General features: G+C 37.7%; 1 protein-coding gene across 1 annotated transcript in view; it reads left to right on the forward strand.

Moving 5' to 3' along the window:
- The window catches only part of Pfkfb1 (6-phosphofructo-2-kinase/fructose-2,6-biphosphatase 1), a 52,327-nt gene that overhangs the window by 27,972 nt on the left and 6,353 nt on the right, over window positions 1–18,002 (forward strand). Inside the window, exon 10 of the mRNA XM_090326593.1 lies at window positions 7,964–8,068. Coding sequence (XP_090182719.1) covers window positions 7,964–8,068 — 105 coding nt within the window. The remainder of the gene's footprint in view (window positions 1–7,963; window positions 8,069–18,002) is intronic.

Here is an 18,002-nt window from a genome sequence, read left to right on the forward strand (position 1 = left end):
CTAAGTGTAACAAAGTATACTGAGGCGAAAAGTACAAGGGACAATGGAGGATGAGAAACAAAGATAGGGTGCATCTGACTGAATCTAGAAGGGTGATTTATTTCATATTTGTTTTTTTTTACCAAAGATTTGTTTGAATATAGCAGGGTGAAAGTACAGAGCAATGGAAAGAAACTTTTGTTGACTCCCCATGCAAATATGAGTTAAAGATTCAAAATGGTAGTTGTTACCTGTAGCTTTTGTCCTTGCTAAGCTGGGCAAACTCACCCCTTCATGTCAGTCTCATGACTCCTAATCTGGAAGATCAATTATAAACCAAGTTTTCTGGAGAAAGCTCAAGGTAAGATACAGAAAAAAATGGGCTGGGAATGGGACAAAAATTTAGTTTAGGAAACAGTAAACAAGTCTTGGGATGGCCCAGTGTTGAAAAGAGAATGTGGTTTGATTAAGAAATCAAAAGACTAGTAGAGAGGTAGGAACATAACAGTGACATATGGGAGAAAGAGAGGTGAGACTAGAAAAAGAGCCTACATCACAGGGCCTTATAGTCCATGTTGCTAGCTGTGGATGCTGTTTTAACATCGTTGGGAAGTTGATGATATTGTTTAAGTCAAGGAGAAGTGGGTCTAAATGTAACTACATTGTTTTGTGTGTATGTGTACCTGTCTTAGGGCTTAAACTCAGAGCCTGTGCACTGTCCCTGAGCTTTATAGCTCAAGGCTCTTATTACTTGTGCCACAGCTCTACTTTCAGCTTTTGGGTGGTTAATTGGAGATAAGAATCTCACGGACTCTCCTACTTGGGCTTTGAACCACAATCCTCAGATTTCAGCCTCCTGAGTACTAGGATTACAACATGAGCCACCAGTGCCTGGCTGTAACTATATTTTTTTTGGATTATTTGTGTGTGTGTGTGTGTGTGTGTGTGTGTGTGTGTGTGTGTGTGTGTGTGTGTGTGTATCCGTCCTGGGGCTTGAACTCAGGGCCTGGGTGCTGTCCCTGAGCTTTCCTTATTCAAGGATGGCATTCTGCCACTTGAGCTTCAACCCCACTTATGGCTTTTTTTGGTACCGAACTGGAGAGAATTGTCTCACGAACTTTCTTTCCCAGGCTGGCTTTGAATCACCATCCTCAGTTCTCAGCCTCCTGAATAGCTAGGATTCTAGGTGTAAGCCATCAGTGCTTGGCCTATAACTATATTTTTAGAATCTCACTATGGACATATGTGGAGGTCAGATGGGAAGCATGCTAGACTTGTCACGTAGACTAGTCAGGAGGGGGTTGCATTACTGTGTCCTAATTATAGATTAGGGTATGTGAAACTGGAGAAGTGGCACTTGATAGAATGAAAAGGTCCTGAAACAGCACATCTTTAACCTTTTCACACAGGCCAGCAAACCATACCATAGATGCTAAGTGTAATTCAATAAACCTCCCCTACCTTTCGGAGAGTGACTGTCCGATGGGCCAAACCTAAGGAGGGACTTCTTTTTTATTAAAATTTTTTTATTAAAAGTGAGTTTTTACATCAAGTTTCAAATGTCATACAAGCAAGTATTCAAGAAAAAAATCTCTATATACAATCACTGGCATATAAATTTAAGAACATAATTAAAATTAAACTAAGCTGAGTCTTTTTTTGCCAGTTGTGGGGCTTGAAATCAGGGCCTGAGCACTGTCCTTGGACTACGATCAAGACTAGAGCTCTACCCTTGAGCCATAGCACCACTTCCAGCTTTTTTTTTTGTCTGTGTGTGGTGCCAAGGAATCAAACCCAGGTCTTCGTGCATTCTAGGCAAGCACTCTACCACTAGCCAAACTCCTGGCCCTAAGCTGAGTCTTTTTATGTCATTGATACATCTTGATCTATATATCAACTTATGTCTATAGAATATATATCCTATCATAGACCTATATGTCTATAAAGACATATTTATATCTCCAAATTCATGTCAATTACCTGGAGTACCTGAGTATTGAGTCATTGTTCTTGTATTGTTTCTATCTAATACACACATATCAAGGAGACCATGCACCTTTTGTTTCTTTGGTCTTGGCTTATCTCACTCAACAAGATTTGCTCTAGTTCCATCCACTGCTCAGCGAATGCCATTATTTTATCTTGTCTGTTGGCTATGTAGAATTCCATTGTATATATGTACCACATTTTTTTATTCATTCATCTGTACTGGGGCATCTGGACCATTTCCATCACTTGGCTATTGTGAATAGTGCAGGGATGAATATGGCTGTGCACGTGTCCTTATCATATCTTGGGTTATGATGCTCAGGGTAGATGCCCAGGAGTGGAATGGCTGTTTTTTTTTTTGAGAAACCTCCAAACTGCCTTTCAGAGTAGCTGTACTAGAAGTCTCTCTTTAGTTCCCTTGTCCATTTAATGATTGCTTTATTGGATTGGGGGGATTAGTTTCTTAAGATCCCTGTAGATATTGGATATTAAGCCTTTGTCTAATGTATTGTTGATAAATATCTTTTCCCAATTGGTTGACAGTCTTTCTATTCTAGTAGCTATGTCTTTAGCTGTGTAGAAACTTTTTTATTTTTGGGACATCCCATTGGTCGGGTCTCTCTCCAGTTTGTTGTGATCCTGGGATTCTGTTCAGGAAGTTTCTGCCTGTGCCTATGAGTTCCAGTGTCTCTCTTACTCTACCATGTAGCACTTTCCGAGTTTCAGGTCTGATACTGAGGTCTTTGATCCATTTTGAGTTAATGTTCATGCATGGTAACATACTGGGATCAACTTTTAGTTTTCTGCATATGGCTGTCCAGTTTTCCCAGCACCAGTGATTGAAGAGGCTTCGTTTTTTTCTACTGTACATCTCTAGCTCTAAGGAGGGACTTCTAAGTTCCTTACTCTTCAGCAAAATATTTCCTGGAGTAAAAATCATTGTTACTCTCTCCTTAGAAGTGACCTGCTTTCAATATATTGAAAGTATATTCCTTGGTTTGGGAATGTGGCTTAGTGGTAGAGTGCTTGCCTTGCATGCATGAAGCCCAAGGTTCAATTCCTCAGTACCACGTAAGTAGAGATAGCTGGATGTGGCAGAACACTAGCCTTGAGCAAAAGAAGCTCAGAGACAGTGCCCAGGCCTTGAATTCAAGCCCCAGTTCTCAAGAAGAAAGAAAGAAGGAAGGAAGGAAGGAAGGAAAGAAAGAAAGAAAGAAAGAAAGAAAGAAAGAAAGAAAGAAAGAAAGAAAAGAAAAGAAAAGAAAAGAAAGCATATTCCTTTCTTATCACCTTCAAAAAAAGGAATGAAGAATAAGGACATGGAGGATGTTTCCAAGGAAGCATAATGGTATATTAGCTATACCAGATAAGGAAGAAGGAGGAATGAATGATCAAACAAGGGGACACAGCAGAGTCAGGTTTTTCCATAAGGTTTTTTTTGGTCAGTTGGGGGACTTGAACTCTGGGCCTGGACAATGTCCCTTAGCCCTTCAGCTCAAGCCTACCACCCTACCTCTTGAGCCACAGGGCCACTTCTGGTTTTCTAGTGGTTAATTGGAGATAAGAGTCTCACGGACTTGAGTGTCCGGGCTGGCTTTGAACCACGATCCTCAGATCTCAGCCTTCTGAGTAGCTAGGATTACAGGCATGATCCACCGTGCCTGGCTTTTTCCATAAGTTTTTTGAAAAAGGAAGTTTCCTCTTCCTTGTCTTACCAGTGCTATAGGTGCACTGGCACTGGGAAGTTGTCTGTAGGTTATGGTTTTTAGACCCTAATGTAAGAGCTTTATTACAAGTGTAAATAACTTGCAATGGGTAATGTGAACTTGCTTGCCTGCTCAATGTTTCTATAGATACAGATGTATGTATGAACATTCTCATATAGGTACATAAATATAGATGCACATAGAACTACCAAAATGATCACTTAATTGCTATTTAGCCTGCTCTTACAAGTCTCCTTATAGCAATTTCCAGCTGGCCCATGGAGAAGGACAGCAATCCTTATTCAGATGTAACTTTGGCTCTTACCAAGTTCCAGGTAAGATCATGCTTAGAGACTATTTCTGAGTTGACCACCTTGTTGCTTTAATTGGAGTATCATGGCCATTTGTAGGACTCATTGATCTGAAAGCCGCAGTTTTGAGCCAGCCCGGGCAAAGCAAAGTCCCTGTGAGACTGTGGTGTCTAATCTGCCAGCAGAATGCTGGGGCAGAATTGCTTTGGAGCTCAAAGTGGCAGAGTGCTAGCCTTGAGCTGGAGAGCTGAGGGACAGCACCCAGGCCCCAAGTTCAAATCCAGCAACCAACAAAGTGAAATGCCAGTGGGACATTTATCCCTGTGTGAAAAGGCACTACTGGGACAAAAGAAATAAAGCATCCAGATGCAGAAAACCCCTGCTTGGATGGCAGAGAGGGTGTCAGATCCTAGAGTCACTTGTGCTTGGCCATTCAATATTAATCAGAGCCGGGAGGTCATAGAATAATTTGTAAGCATGCCTTACTAATGCCCATGCCTTTCATAACTGGACAGGAACTTGTCAATCATCTGTGATAGTAGATAGTTTAAAGCCCTAGCTGAGCAAATTCAGGAAAGTTTGTGGATCTGGGGCTTGTGTCCCTATTGATCTGTTTAGATCTGGCAACTGAAGCATTGCTAAGGTTGCAGAGTTTAAGTTCCCCAGACAATCAAGAAAATGCCTTTGCAAATGGGTGCTAAGCAAACTATACTATTGTAGCCAAAGAAGGTTTGTGCAGTTGTTAAATGTTGAATATGACCTCTAGTTTGGAGCAAATCATTGTTCCTGATAGGTAATCCTGGCAACTCCTTGGTAAAACAGGCTAAGCTTTTTAAGGTCCCTGGTCAAGTACAGATACAACACCCCTGAGTCAGCTTGAAGAAGTCACAGAAGCTGAATTTCCGCCCATCAATCCACTTTTGATGAACGGACCAGAGTCATTTTTGGAAAGTGAGACAAGATAAATTAGAGGTATTGGAAAGAGTAGAAATTGCACTTGTGTTTCTTTTAAAATAAAGACGGGGGTAGGGGAGATATGTTGGGAGCCAGAGTAGAATCAAACTGTACTTTGATTTGCATCAGATAATTGCTTTATTGTCTTATTGTTTTTTGGCCTTGTTCTGTTTAATTGATCTGAGATTTGCCATATGATTGTAACCTCCAACAGTTCCCTGATTTACCATCTGGATGTAACACCTGGCAATTCCCTGGTTTCAAGAAGGGATATAAGCCTTGAGTTGGAAATAAACGGGGCTGCAGTCTTTACCTGGGCTGCAGACCTCCCGAACCCCCCCTCAAAAAATATAGATGCACAGAAGCATACATATTTAGAAAAGGGTTGTATAGTGTTATTCTATATATCCCATACATTTTCAATAAAACATGTGCAGGAAAATATGTAATTTCACCCCAAGAGTCTGGAGTCTATTAATTCCTGGCCCATATATAAGTCCAACATTTATTGTACACTTACTTTTTCTTTATGTTCTGGGTTAGTGCTGGAAATAGAAATTAATCGGATTGGTTTTTACTGTCAACTGAATTATTAAATCAAATAAGGCAGATAGAGGAATAAACAGAAGAATACAAAATGGTCCAACTGATTGGGAAGACTGTGAACATAAACATGTCAGGGCAGGATCTACCTAGACTAGACTCAGCCAGAATCAGCCTAGAGAACGTAATACCTAGATGAAGCCTAAGGGTTGAAGGCAGTGAACCAGGTAGAAATGAAGAGAAATAGTATAGAAGGAAGTGGAATAAAATGGGTATTTGCAAAAAAGAGTATTTGTATGTATATGTATAAATGCTAAAATTGCAGCACTGGAAATGTAGAGGAAGGAAAAAGGATTGGATGAGAGATGGGGGGGGGAGGTAGAAACTTGAGAATTGGCTATAGTCAAAGAAAGAAGAAGAAAAAATTTAGAATGATGCCTAAACTTTTGGTTTGTTTTCTATTATTAACAATAGTATTAATGTTTAATCCCATTGGTATTGGGGTTTTTTATGTACTTGTACAGGTTCTATTAGTACATTTTACATATGGTATGCTTAATAGTCTGAACACTTCTATAAAGTAGTTGTGATTCTCTTCATTTTGTAAAGGAGGAAGATAAATTCAGAGAGAATTAAACAATTTGCCAAAGGTCAAAATAAGGAGCCTATAGCCATTCTCCAAGGCCAAAGGATTACAACATGCCTCAGAATAAAAGGCAGATGCCAATCAGAAAGGCCTGTGTACCCAGTAGGCATACTTTTTTTCCAACTATAATGTCAGTTCAAGAGGTTTGACATTGGAGGGCAGTTTTCAGGATATGACAGGGTTCAGTTCCTGACCCCTGCAGGAAGCCTGGTAGGTGGTCTCAAAAAAACAAAAAACAACAACCAGAAATGATGAAACAAAGGACAAAGGGTGAACCAGTGTAACAGTGACATTCACAAGACAGTATGTTAGACATGAACTTCACAACTTAGAAGGGGGTGGGGAGGAGGGAACATGGGGAAAAAAATGGGAATTGGTAACAATATTCAATAACATATGTAATTATATATACAATTACACATGTCACTGTAACCCCTCTGTACATCACCCTGGCAATATTTTTTTAAAAGGGAGAGAAACTGAGAACCAGTGACTCATACCTATAATCCTAGTTACCAGGAGGCTGAGATCTGAGAATCATGGTTCAAGGCCAGCCCGGCAGAATAGTTCTAATCTCCAATTAACCACCAAAAAAACTGAAAGTAGAGCTTTGAATCCAGTGGTACAATGTTAACCTTGATTGAGAAAGCCTAAGAAACCTCCCAGGCCCTAAGTTCAAGCTATATTGCAGGCACCAAGAAATGGAGGGAAAAGAGTCTTCTGCCACCTTACGCACTCACCAAGACACTTTAGAAAATGAATATCACTTCCCACCACTTCTAGCATTCACTTCACCTATGGGGATTTCTCAATAGATGGAAGCTCTCATTTGACAGAGTAATTCTTTCTCTGAGTCCCTGATACCTTTGTTAGATGAAGAACATATCTCCTCAAAGCCTACTTTCCAAAGCCATTAAGTATTTACTAGTTTCTACCCTCTACTAAGTTTGTGGCTACCTGTTTGTTTTCTGGAGAAAGTATCATTGAATTTATATACATGTGTGTACTAGCATAGTCACAGGCACTATCTTTAAGTATGCTTACATATGCACACATACATATCATAGACACAGGGACGCTTTTTTACCAATCATACCTGCATTACACATGTACCCAGAGAGACATACACCTGTAGAAATAAATATAGACACATTTGTTGTAAACATAGTCTTACATATATCCTCATATTGGGCACAGAGTAACATATCATAGAACATTCATAACGTAGCAAATTCACAAAGACCTCAGATTCAGGTACACAAATATACTTACAATCAGAATCATAATGAGTGACCAACATGTTCATAGATATACATTCCAAATGCACATAAAACCTGTGTGTACCACAGAAATACACAAGTATATACTCGTTTGCTCAAATACTCTGTACACACACACACACACACACACACACACACACACACACACAAACATGGCATAAGTAGAAACAAATATACATAAACCTTAGGTATGAAGTGATTAGACATACCTCATGTATGCATAATAAGTATGCTGCATATACACAATTAATCACAAATCTTTCCATTTACATATGTATAAAAGCACACATTTGTATGTATTATAGACATATAGTATGTAGACCTACTGAGACAATATAGGAAAACATACACTCAGCTCAAAACACACTCATCCACCCTCACAATCACACAGCCACATACCCTCTGCACATGTACATACTCACAATCAACAGGGACCACTTCAATACTTTGTTCATAGAGGCACAGATTTTCTGTTAGTCCATATCATTGGTTTTAGAACTACGGTAAGGGCCGTTTGAATTTTAACAAGTAACTACTCTAAATGATTTTCCTTAGGGTGTCTGTGAAGAGATGACCTATGAAGAAATCCAGGAACATTATCCTGAGGAATTTGCACTGCGGGACCAAGATAAATATCGCTACCGCTATCCCAAGGGAGAGGTAAAGATTTGAGGAGCCTAAATCCTAGATCGCTTCACAGTGTCTTCATTCCAACTGCCAGGATTCTGTTTTTCTAAACAGCCTTAGATACAGGGTAAAGCATATCTTGAAATTACTGCAGTCCACAAAGCAGTCATTGATCCCTGACTTTCTCAGGTTCATGGCTTTAGGCAACATAGGTAGAGTAGAGTCAAAGGGAAAAGAGTAGACAAATGAAGAGAAGAAGAAAGAGAATGCAGTCAGGAATCCAATGTAGGGCCAGGATTTTGACCTAGTGGTAAAGTGCTTGCCTAGCATGCACAAAGACCCGGGTTCGATTTCTCGGTGCCACATACATAGAAAAAGATGGAAGTGGTTCTATGGCTCAAATGGTAGAGCTCTAACCTTGGGAAAGCCCAAGGATAGTGGTCAGACCCAAAGTTCAAGCCCTAGGACTGGTAAAAAAAAAAAGAATGCAATGTATATCCTACATAATTAAGAAGAGCAAGGGAAGAGGTGGATAGGAAAGTGATGGGTAAGAATGTTGAAAGGGATGACATTTCTCAAGATGTAATGGGCCAGGAGTGTGGACTAGTAATAGAATGCTTGCCTAGCATTCCTTAAGCCCTTTGTTTGATTCCACAGACACAGAAAATATCAGAAGTGGTACTGTGGATCAAGTGGTAGAGTGCTAGACTTGAGAAAGCTCAAGGATAGTGCCCAGACCATGAGTTCAAACTCCAGGACTGGCAAAAGAGATTTATTTTCACAATGGCAATACTTTGTATAACCAATAATAATAATGAGGAGGAGGAGGAAGGGGGGAGGAAGAGGAGGAAGGTGAGAAGGAGGAGGAGGAAAAGGAGGAAGAGGAGGAGGAGGAAGAGGAGGAGGAGGAAGAGGAGGAGGAGGAGGAGGAGGAAGAGGAGGAGGAGGAGGAGAAGGTGGAGATAAAGCCAAGGCAATAAAATACAAAAAACACTACATATTGGTACAGATGGAAATATACACTTGAAATCCTGTTGATCAGGATACTAAGACCAAAATAATCTCAAGTTCAAGATCAGTGTGAGCTACATAGCAAGACTTAATCCAGAAACGCCAACAGCTGACAGGTGCTGTCAGATCACACCTGTAATCCTAGCTACTCAGGAGGTTGAGATCTGAGGATCATGGTTCATTGCCAGCCTAGGCACGAAAGTCCGTGAGATTCATCTCCAATTAATCGCCAAAAAACCAGAAGTGGTGCTGTGACTCAAGTAGCAGAGCATTAGCCTTGAGCTGAAAAGCTCAGGGATGGTGCCCAGGCCCAGAATTCAAGCCCAGGGAGAAAAAAAAAGAAAAAGAAAAGAAGAAAGAAAACCCAAAGATTACAAATGTGTCTGCTTATGATCTCTCTTCTTTTAGGAGAAATAATTTTATCCTGTACATTGTTCTGAAAACACTTGAAATAATTCATCATACTCTAATTATGTGGTTGCTTATTGCTAAGTTGCTTACCGCTCCAGCCTCGCTGGGAAGTTGGCATCATCCTAAGGGACAATAGATATGACTTTAATCAACCTCTTTGCCACCACCGGAAACAGATAATCATTTATCTATTCCCATATGAGATGAATGGTTATTGCTTTCAATCCAGCCTCTAAACCAGTTCTGCACTTTAGAGTAGTCAGGCAGTCACACTCTATTTTGGATACAATTTCCTGTGAACAGTTATCAGAAAAGCACAATATTTGGAAAGGTAAAGCAATCAAGATTCTTTTCAGTTATGAAGCACTTTCACATGTTTGTGTTCATCCTCAGAAGTATCTTATTAAGTCAATCAAAATTTTCCATCATTTCTCTTTATACTTTTTGAAGTTATGCAATTAAATATACGTTAAGACAATTCATCTTCTTTGTGAAGCAAATATTTTATTATTACATAATGACTTAAGTATATTTTATAGTCTTATTTTCCTGAAAGTATATTTTATCTAACATGAATGTAACTATATAGGATTGTTTCTGATGACTTTGTATAGTTTTATTTATCACTACTCATATACTTTCAACTTCTTGTTTTGTGTCTTTTGTAAGCAATTTATAGTTGGATTTTGTTATTTTCAATCCGAACTGAAATGTGTCTTTTGAGTACGTTTTTGAATGAAAAAATTGTTATTCATTAGTATCTTGAGTATTGATTTTCAAAATTCATATTATCTTGTCTAGATTATCTATGCTTGCTTTACCTTTTCTCTTCGCCTTTTTTTGGTGTTGGTAGTGTTCCAGTTTTAACTTGGAACCTCTCTGCTAGGCAGGCAATCTCTAGGTACTTGAGCCACATTTCCAGTCCTTTTAGCTTTAGATTATTTTTCCAGTAGAGTCTTATTTTTTGGCCTAGACATGTGATCCTCTTTTTATATTTCTCACACAGCTGAGATGATAGACATATGCCAACATTGTCAACTTCTTTTTTTTAGAGGAATGTTTGCTAACTATTTTCCTTGAATGGCTTTGGGCCACAATCTTTTCAATCTCTGCTTCCTGAGTAGCTGGAACCACATGTGTCAACCACTGCATCCAGCTTTTTCCTGCTTTCTTTAACATTATCTTTATTTTTTCTTTTTTTTATTGTCAGGGTGATATATAGAGAGGTTACAATTACTTATATAATTGAACATTGTTACCTCTTCTTATATTTTTCTACCCCTTTCCCTCCCCCACCTCCTCCCAAGTTGCAAGTTCATTTCCAACATATTATTGTGTTTCACTGTTACATTGTTTCAACCTTTGTTGTTTGTCTCATCATCTTGTTCTTCCTCTTCCCTTCCATATTTCAAGTAAATATATAAACGCATACACAATACCCCTGGTACCAAAGTCACATACAGTAACTGGGAATAAACTGTAAGAGAAAAAATGAAAGAAATAACTTCACATAGTACATTAAAAAAACAATCATACAGATTAACTTCTTTTTTTCCATATCCTGGAGTTCATTTCACTTAGCATCATCCTATGTGCTCAAATAAACAAAGCTATTGAGTTATTGTGATCTGTTGCTAGGACGATTCTAGATACAAACTAATTATTACAAATGAGGGAAGCCATGGAGCCTATGTTTCTTTGGGTTTGCATTACTTCAGTTAATATGATTTTTTCCAAGTCTTTCCATTTCCTTATGAATGTGGCATATATATTCACATTGAAGTTATATAATCTGTTCCTGTATCTTACAGGTTACATTTAACAGTTCTAAAAGTTTTCATCCTAGTTCATTCCATTCCTGAGTATACATACCACTAACACTATGAGCTCAAAATGTTATTCTGGTTTTTTTGTTGTTGTTGTTTTGTTTTTTTGCTTTGCCAGTCCTGGGCTTAAGCTTAGGGCCTGAGCTCTGTCCTTGAACTTTCTCAAGGCTAGATAGAGCTCTACCACTTGAGCTTCAGCACTACTTCTGCCTTCTTTCTATGTATGTAGTACTGAGGAATTGAACCCAGGTCTTCATGCATGCTAGGAAAGCACTCTACCACTAGGGCAAACTTCCGGCCCAATATTATTCTTTCTTATTGTTTTTGTGTAGTTGATATACAGAGGAGTTACAGTTACATGAATTGGGTACAATCAGTATAATTGCTTTTGACCCAATTTTCCCCTTCTGTTCCTCTCTCTCAATATTTTCCTCCCATCCTCATACAAAAGATATTCAGTTCATTTTCTATATAACCTAGATGTCCTTCAGTAGACTAATGGATCCAGATAATGTATGTATATACATGTACATATATATATTTATATATGTGTGTATATACATATATATAGATATATATACAGACAGACATGTATCCTACTTATCCATACTGTACCATTCGCAACAAAGTAAGCCAGAACTAAACAAAGATAAGCATTATAGTTTCTCTCACTTGTGGTAACTATAATGTGCCTATAAATCTACAAGTAAATACACTGAATGATCAAAACAAATAAAACCAGGTCATGATAAACTATATAGACCCCGAGTCATTAACATACAGAGATCAAAGGCAACTAAACATAGGACTAGTGGGCAAAGGCTCAATAGCTATAGACAGATAATCATATAAAATACTATTCTAGGAAATGAGCTCCAAAAAAAGGAATCAGTATACATTCTTTAATTTCCATCGCTGCTACTTTCATTTTCTTTTCCTTTTGTATTGTTTGTTACAAAATTATTCTTTAAAATCACTCAAAATAATTCTTTACTGTATGTTGTTATGTAACTGACTGGGATAGTTAACTTTATTTTCTTTTTATTGTGCTTTATTCTTTTTAATTGTACAAAATAATAGATTTCACTATAACATTTCCATGCATGTATTTCGTACTCTGATCTTATTTACTCCCTATCACACTCTCAGACTCCTTCCTCCTTTATTTTCCTTCTCTACAAACATTTTCCTGTTTAGGCATAATGTTTGATTGTATTTATGGATCTAGGTTCCCCATTTGAGAAAAATCATACAATATTTATCATTCTCATCTGGCCTATTTCACCTGACAATTCCATTGGATTTCCTGCAAATGACACAATTTTTCTGAATTAGAGCTGAATGATATTCTGTTGTGTATGTATACCACATTTTCTCTGTCACATCTAGGCTGATTCCATAGTTTGGCTGTTGTGAGGAATGCTGCAATAAACATGGTTGTGAAGATGTCTCTCTAGTGTGTACTTACTTAAATTCCCTCAGTGACATGGTAGGGTCAAATGGTCTGTGTCTTTTTCAGTTTTGTTTCTATGGCTCTAGCATCTAATTTGAATTCATATCTAATAACTCCAACATTGCTCTTTCTCTTCAGGATTGCTTGGGATATTCAGGATCTTTTGTGCTTCCATGTGAATATTTTTTTGAATCTGTGAAGAATGTCTTTGGAATTTTGAAGGGGATTGAATTGAATCTGTACATTGTTTATGGTAAAATAGCCATTTTCACAACATTGGTTCAACTGGTCCATAAACAAGTCTTTTCATTTTGCAGTGACTTTCATTTCTTCAATGTTTTATAATTTCATGATAGAAGTCCTGCTTACCTGGTTTAGGATTACTGCTAGGATTTTTGTAGTTATTGTGAATGGAATATTAGAGCCACCCACTGTTATCATATCTGAACCTTTATATCCAGTAGTGTGTGATTTATGAAATTGACTATAGCATTGTTATGCATATAAACTCACAAGTATTATATCCTTTTTTCTGGTCCTGAGGCTTGAACTAGGGGTCTGGGTGCTGTCCCTGGGCTTCTCAGGCTCAAGACTAGCATTCTATCACTTAAGCCACAATGCTACATCCAGCTTTTTCTAAGTAGTTTATTGGAGATAAGAGTCTCATGGACTTTCTTGCCCAGTCTCGCTTTTAACCATGCTCTTCAGATCTTAGCAGCCTCCTGAGTAGCTAAGATTATAGCAGACATTATGTTTCTTGACGAATCAATTATTCTCTTTGCTAATGCATTTGCCCTTTTTTATCTCTTATGACTAATTTTGGCTTGAAATCTTTCATCAGGTATGAATATAGCTACCCCTGCTTGATTTTGGCTTCCATTGTTTGGCATATTGTTTTCCATCCTTCCACTTTCAGCATGTGTGTTCTTGTCAGTGTGGGTATCTCTTCCAGATAACAAATAAGCAAATCTTGTTTTTAATCCAGTAATCCAGTTAGTGGCTTTTATTTTTATCTTTTAAATTTTTATTGTAATTAATAGAAGGGTTACATTATATTCGCCAGATAGAAGGTGCATTACATCACAAACATTGATACCCCTTCTCATGTTTTTGTCCCCATTTCTCTCCCCAACCCCTCCCCTCATCTTGTTTTCCCCTTCCCTATCCTATTTCAAATAAACATATATACAATATATCAGATAACAAGATAAGATACTGTAACAATTTGAGATAACCAAGGGGCAAAAAAAGAGATGAGAAATAACATAGTACATTAGGAACAACAGTCATACCTTATATGGCTCTTGTTTCTATATCTTGGAGGTCCTTTCATTTAGCTTCATTTGTGGCTTTTAATTAGAGAATCAAAGTCATTTAGAGTTATCAAGGTGAGTTTGGTAATTCCTGTTGTTTTGTTGTTTGTTCTTTTGCTCTCATTCAGCTTTGTTTGCTGGTTTATTGAGTTAAACATATATGGTCATTTCCTCTTCACATGTATTTCTAAATTTTTCATGAAATGTATACTTTCCTGCACTTTCATGTTTATAACTATCTTTATTCCTCCTTGGTATAAAGAATACTTACTTTTCACAAAGCTGACTCAGCTTTTGTGGATTGCTTTGTTTTGTGCTTGTCTTTGAAGGTCTCTACTTCATTGATCTTAAGGGTTAAGTTGGCTGTGGTGCTCTGGGGGATTGACATAGGTTGTTCCATGCTTTCCTGGCTTTTAGGGTTTCTGCTCAGAAGTTGATAAAATTTTGATTGTCTTGCCTTTATATGTAAGTTGACATTTTTCTCTTTCAGCTTTGAAAAGCTCTTCATTGTTCTCTACTTTGGCATTTTAACTGCAATGGGAAATGGAGAGATTCTTTTTGGTTATGCTTATTTCCCTAGATTTCTCCAATATTTCTATTTAATCATTTTCCTATACCTTTAGTTTTATTTTGCTCCTTCTTCTACCCTGTGGATTTTTAGTTTTGTTCTCTTGATCATGGCCACCAGTGCTTAAAACCTGAGTTCACACTTATTTTTATTTCTTTATTTCTATCTGAACATAGCACTGTCTCAACCTTGTCTTCAATAACTTATATGCATTCTTCTGTTTGATATAGTCTATGATGATTTCCACTTTGTTTTCATTTGATTTATTGAGGCTTTCATTTTTATCACTTCTTTTCTTAACCATATTAGTGATTTCATTAGATTACTTCCTTAAATTGCTTCATTTCCCAGTATTTTTCAGTACTTTTTGAGGTCAGAGATTGTGTGTGTGTGTGTGTGTGTGTACGCGCGCGCGCGTGCACGCGTGTGCGTACACACATGGATGTGCATGGATGCTAGTCCTAAGGCTTAATCTGAGTGCTAGGTTCTGTCCATGTGCTTTTGTGCTCAAGGTTGTCACTACCACTTGAGCCACAGCTGTACTTTTGACTTTTTGGTGGTTTATTAGAAATAAGAGTCTCACCAACTCAGCTGTCTTCAAACTGCATTCCTGCGATCTCAACCTCCTGAGTACCTAGGGTTATAGTTATGAGGTTTATATACTGTCACTCAGCACATTAATCATTTTTAAAACTTGGTTTTGGAATTCTTTTACATTTTAGAACCTCCACTTTGGTTATTAAGGTATTATGAGCTTTTGAGACATTATATTCTATTTTTGTTTCTTATGTATCTACATTGTCATTTGTGCATGTTTTGGGATGGATGTCTCTTTGAATTTGTTCGGGTGGTACTTGGGTTTGAACTCAGGACTTCATACTTGTTAGGCAAGCATTCTACCATTTGAGCTGAATGGCAGCCATTTTTATTGTTTGAGGGATTTTTTTTTGCAATCTTCTTAGTAGTAGGTCTTCTCGAGGGTCCACAAGCCCTATTGCCATAAAATAAAGAAAACATGCAGCAAACACATCAGATATTTAACCATAGTACAAAACATCAACTACACTCCCAAAAAAGTTAAAAAAAGAAAGAATCTAGACTATTTACAGGATACACTATTAGTTGAAAAGTCATTATATTGAGAGGTATTAATAATTAAATTCTAAAAAGAAAGGATGATGTAGAAAGAAAATAGAAGAAGCAAAATAATAAAGAAGGGAAAATATATGGATCGAGTTATATGAAATGCCTGAATAATGGAACAAGTAAGATAAAACTAAGAACAGCTAAAAGTGAAAACTAAGTACAAAGGATGAAAAGAATTTAAAAGTACAATGAATCACCACCACCACCACAAAACAAAAACATTTATAAAAAATTACTAGCTTTTTTTCCTTGCTGAGAAAATGAAGGTGAATTCCCCGTTAGCCTTGTGATTTTACCTTCCTTTTTAGGGAATATTTGTTTTTCCTCTCTGAACTGCAAACAAGTTTGACTAGAAAATTTGAATAACAGGCTGAGCTAAGTCTCACAGGATTGCCCCCCTGCATTACTATTTTGCTCAGAGTTCTATGTTAGGGCTCATTGCTCTTTTTTTCTTTTTTTTCTTTTTTTTGTCAGTTGTGGGGCTTGAAATCTGGGCCAGGTCACTGTTCCTGGGCTCTTCAGCTCAAGGCTAGTACTCTAACACTTGAGCCACTGCGCCACTTCTGGTTATCTGGTGGCTAATTAGAAATAAAAGTCTCACAGACTTTGGTGCCCAGGCTGGCTTTAAACCTTGATCCCAGATCTCAGCCTCCTGAGTCACTAGGATTACAGGCATGAGCCATTGGCACCCAACAATTCCTTCCTTTATTTTTTGTGGGTCATGGGGCTTGAACTTGGCCTGGGCACTGTCCCTGAGCTCTTCAGCTCAAGGCTACCTCCTTACCCTCGAGCTAAGCCCCACTTCCTGTTTTCTATAGGTTAATTGGAGATAAGAGTCTGGGTTCTTTTGTGCCCAGGCTGGCTTTGAACCTTGATCCTCAGATCTCAGCCTCCTGAGTAGCTAGGATTGTAGGCATGAGCCACCATGCCCGGCAGGCCATTGTTTCTTATATAAATCAAAAGTTCAAATTCTAGACTTCATCTAGCATCTGCTTGTTATTTATTGTTGCCCTCCCTTGCTCTTCCTTATCACTCAGGTACCCCTGAACCACAAGTGTTATATAAACACAAGAAAGTGTTGTCTGTCTCCCTGTAAAAGACCATCTTAACTCTGCATTCTAATATACATGATTAACATGTATATTGTGTCTTGTATTTTTGTTGCCTTTGTATCCTTGTTTTGCCCTCCAATGTCTAGATATTAATTTATTTTTATCTTGTTTGATATTAGTTGGATATCCTCAATTTGAGGATTGGGATTTTCTTTTTTCTTTTCTTTTTTTTGTCATCCATGGGACTTGAATTCTGAGCCTGGGCTCTGTCCCTGAGCTCTTCAGCTCAAGGCTACTGTCCTACACCTTGAACCACAGCACCACTTCTGATTTTCTGGTGGTTAATTTGAGAAAAATAGTCTCATGGACTTTAGTGCCCAGGCTGGCTTTGAACCATGATGCTCAGGTCTCAGCCTCCTGAGTAAGCAAGGATCATAGGTAAGAGCCACTGAAACTGGCTAGGCTTGGGATTTTCATCAATTGTAGAATGCTATCAGATATTATTACATCTTTAAAAATTCTTCTTTCCCATTCTCTCTGTTATCTCTTTCCAGTAATAGTTAGGCAAATGTTACTACTCCCTTTATCATTCATGTTCCTCCTTCTCTCCTATGCCTTTGTATTTCTTCGTTAGCTTTTAGAAAGTTTTGCTCACTTTTATCTTCCAAAATCATATTTAATATATTGTCTCTATCCCTTCCATTTGCTTTCAACTTAATGCAGTTTTCATTTCTGAAATTCTATTTAGTTCTTTCTGAAATCTATGTCATATATTTCATACCATCTTGCTTATTTCTCACATTTTACTGCATATCTTGTTTCTAAATGTTTCAAACATTAATTTCATGATGTTCATCTTTTATCTTACATTTTTAGGATTATATTCCTGTTATTTCTTATTTTCATCCACAGTAGCTTATTTCCTTGTCTATTTATAAGCTCCATTTTTACAAGAATTTGTCTGTCAAAATCCCATATAGCAGAGGTGAGAAAATCTATAGAGAATTTCCATTTGTATTTCCAAGATATTCCTGGAAGCTAACAATTCATGACCATTAAAATAAAAAACAACCAAAAAAAATCTCTAAGCAAAACATTTTGTAAACCACATATATAGTATAATTCAGAATTGCAAAGCCACCTAAGAGAACTTAGAGTTATACATAATTTTTGTGTGTATATGTGCT

Source organism: Megascapheus bottae, chromosome X (genome assembly GCF_031878675.1).
Source record: "Megascapheus bottae isolate mThoBot1 chromosome X, mThoBot2.hap1, whole genome shotgun sequence".
NCBI lineage: Eukaryota > Metazoa > Chordata > Mammalia > Rodentia > Geomyidae > Megascapheus > Megascapheus bottae.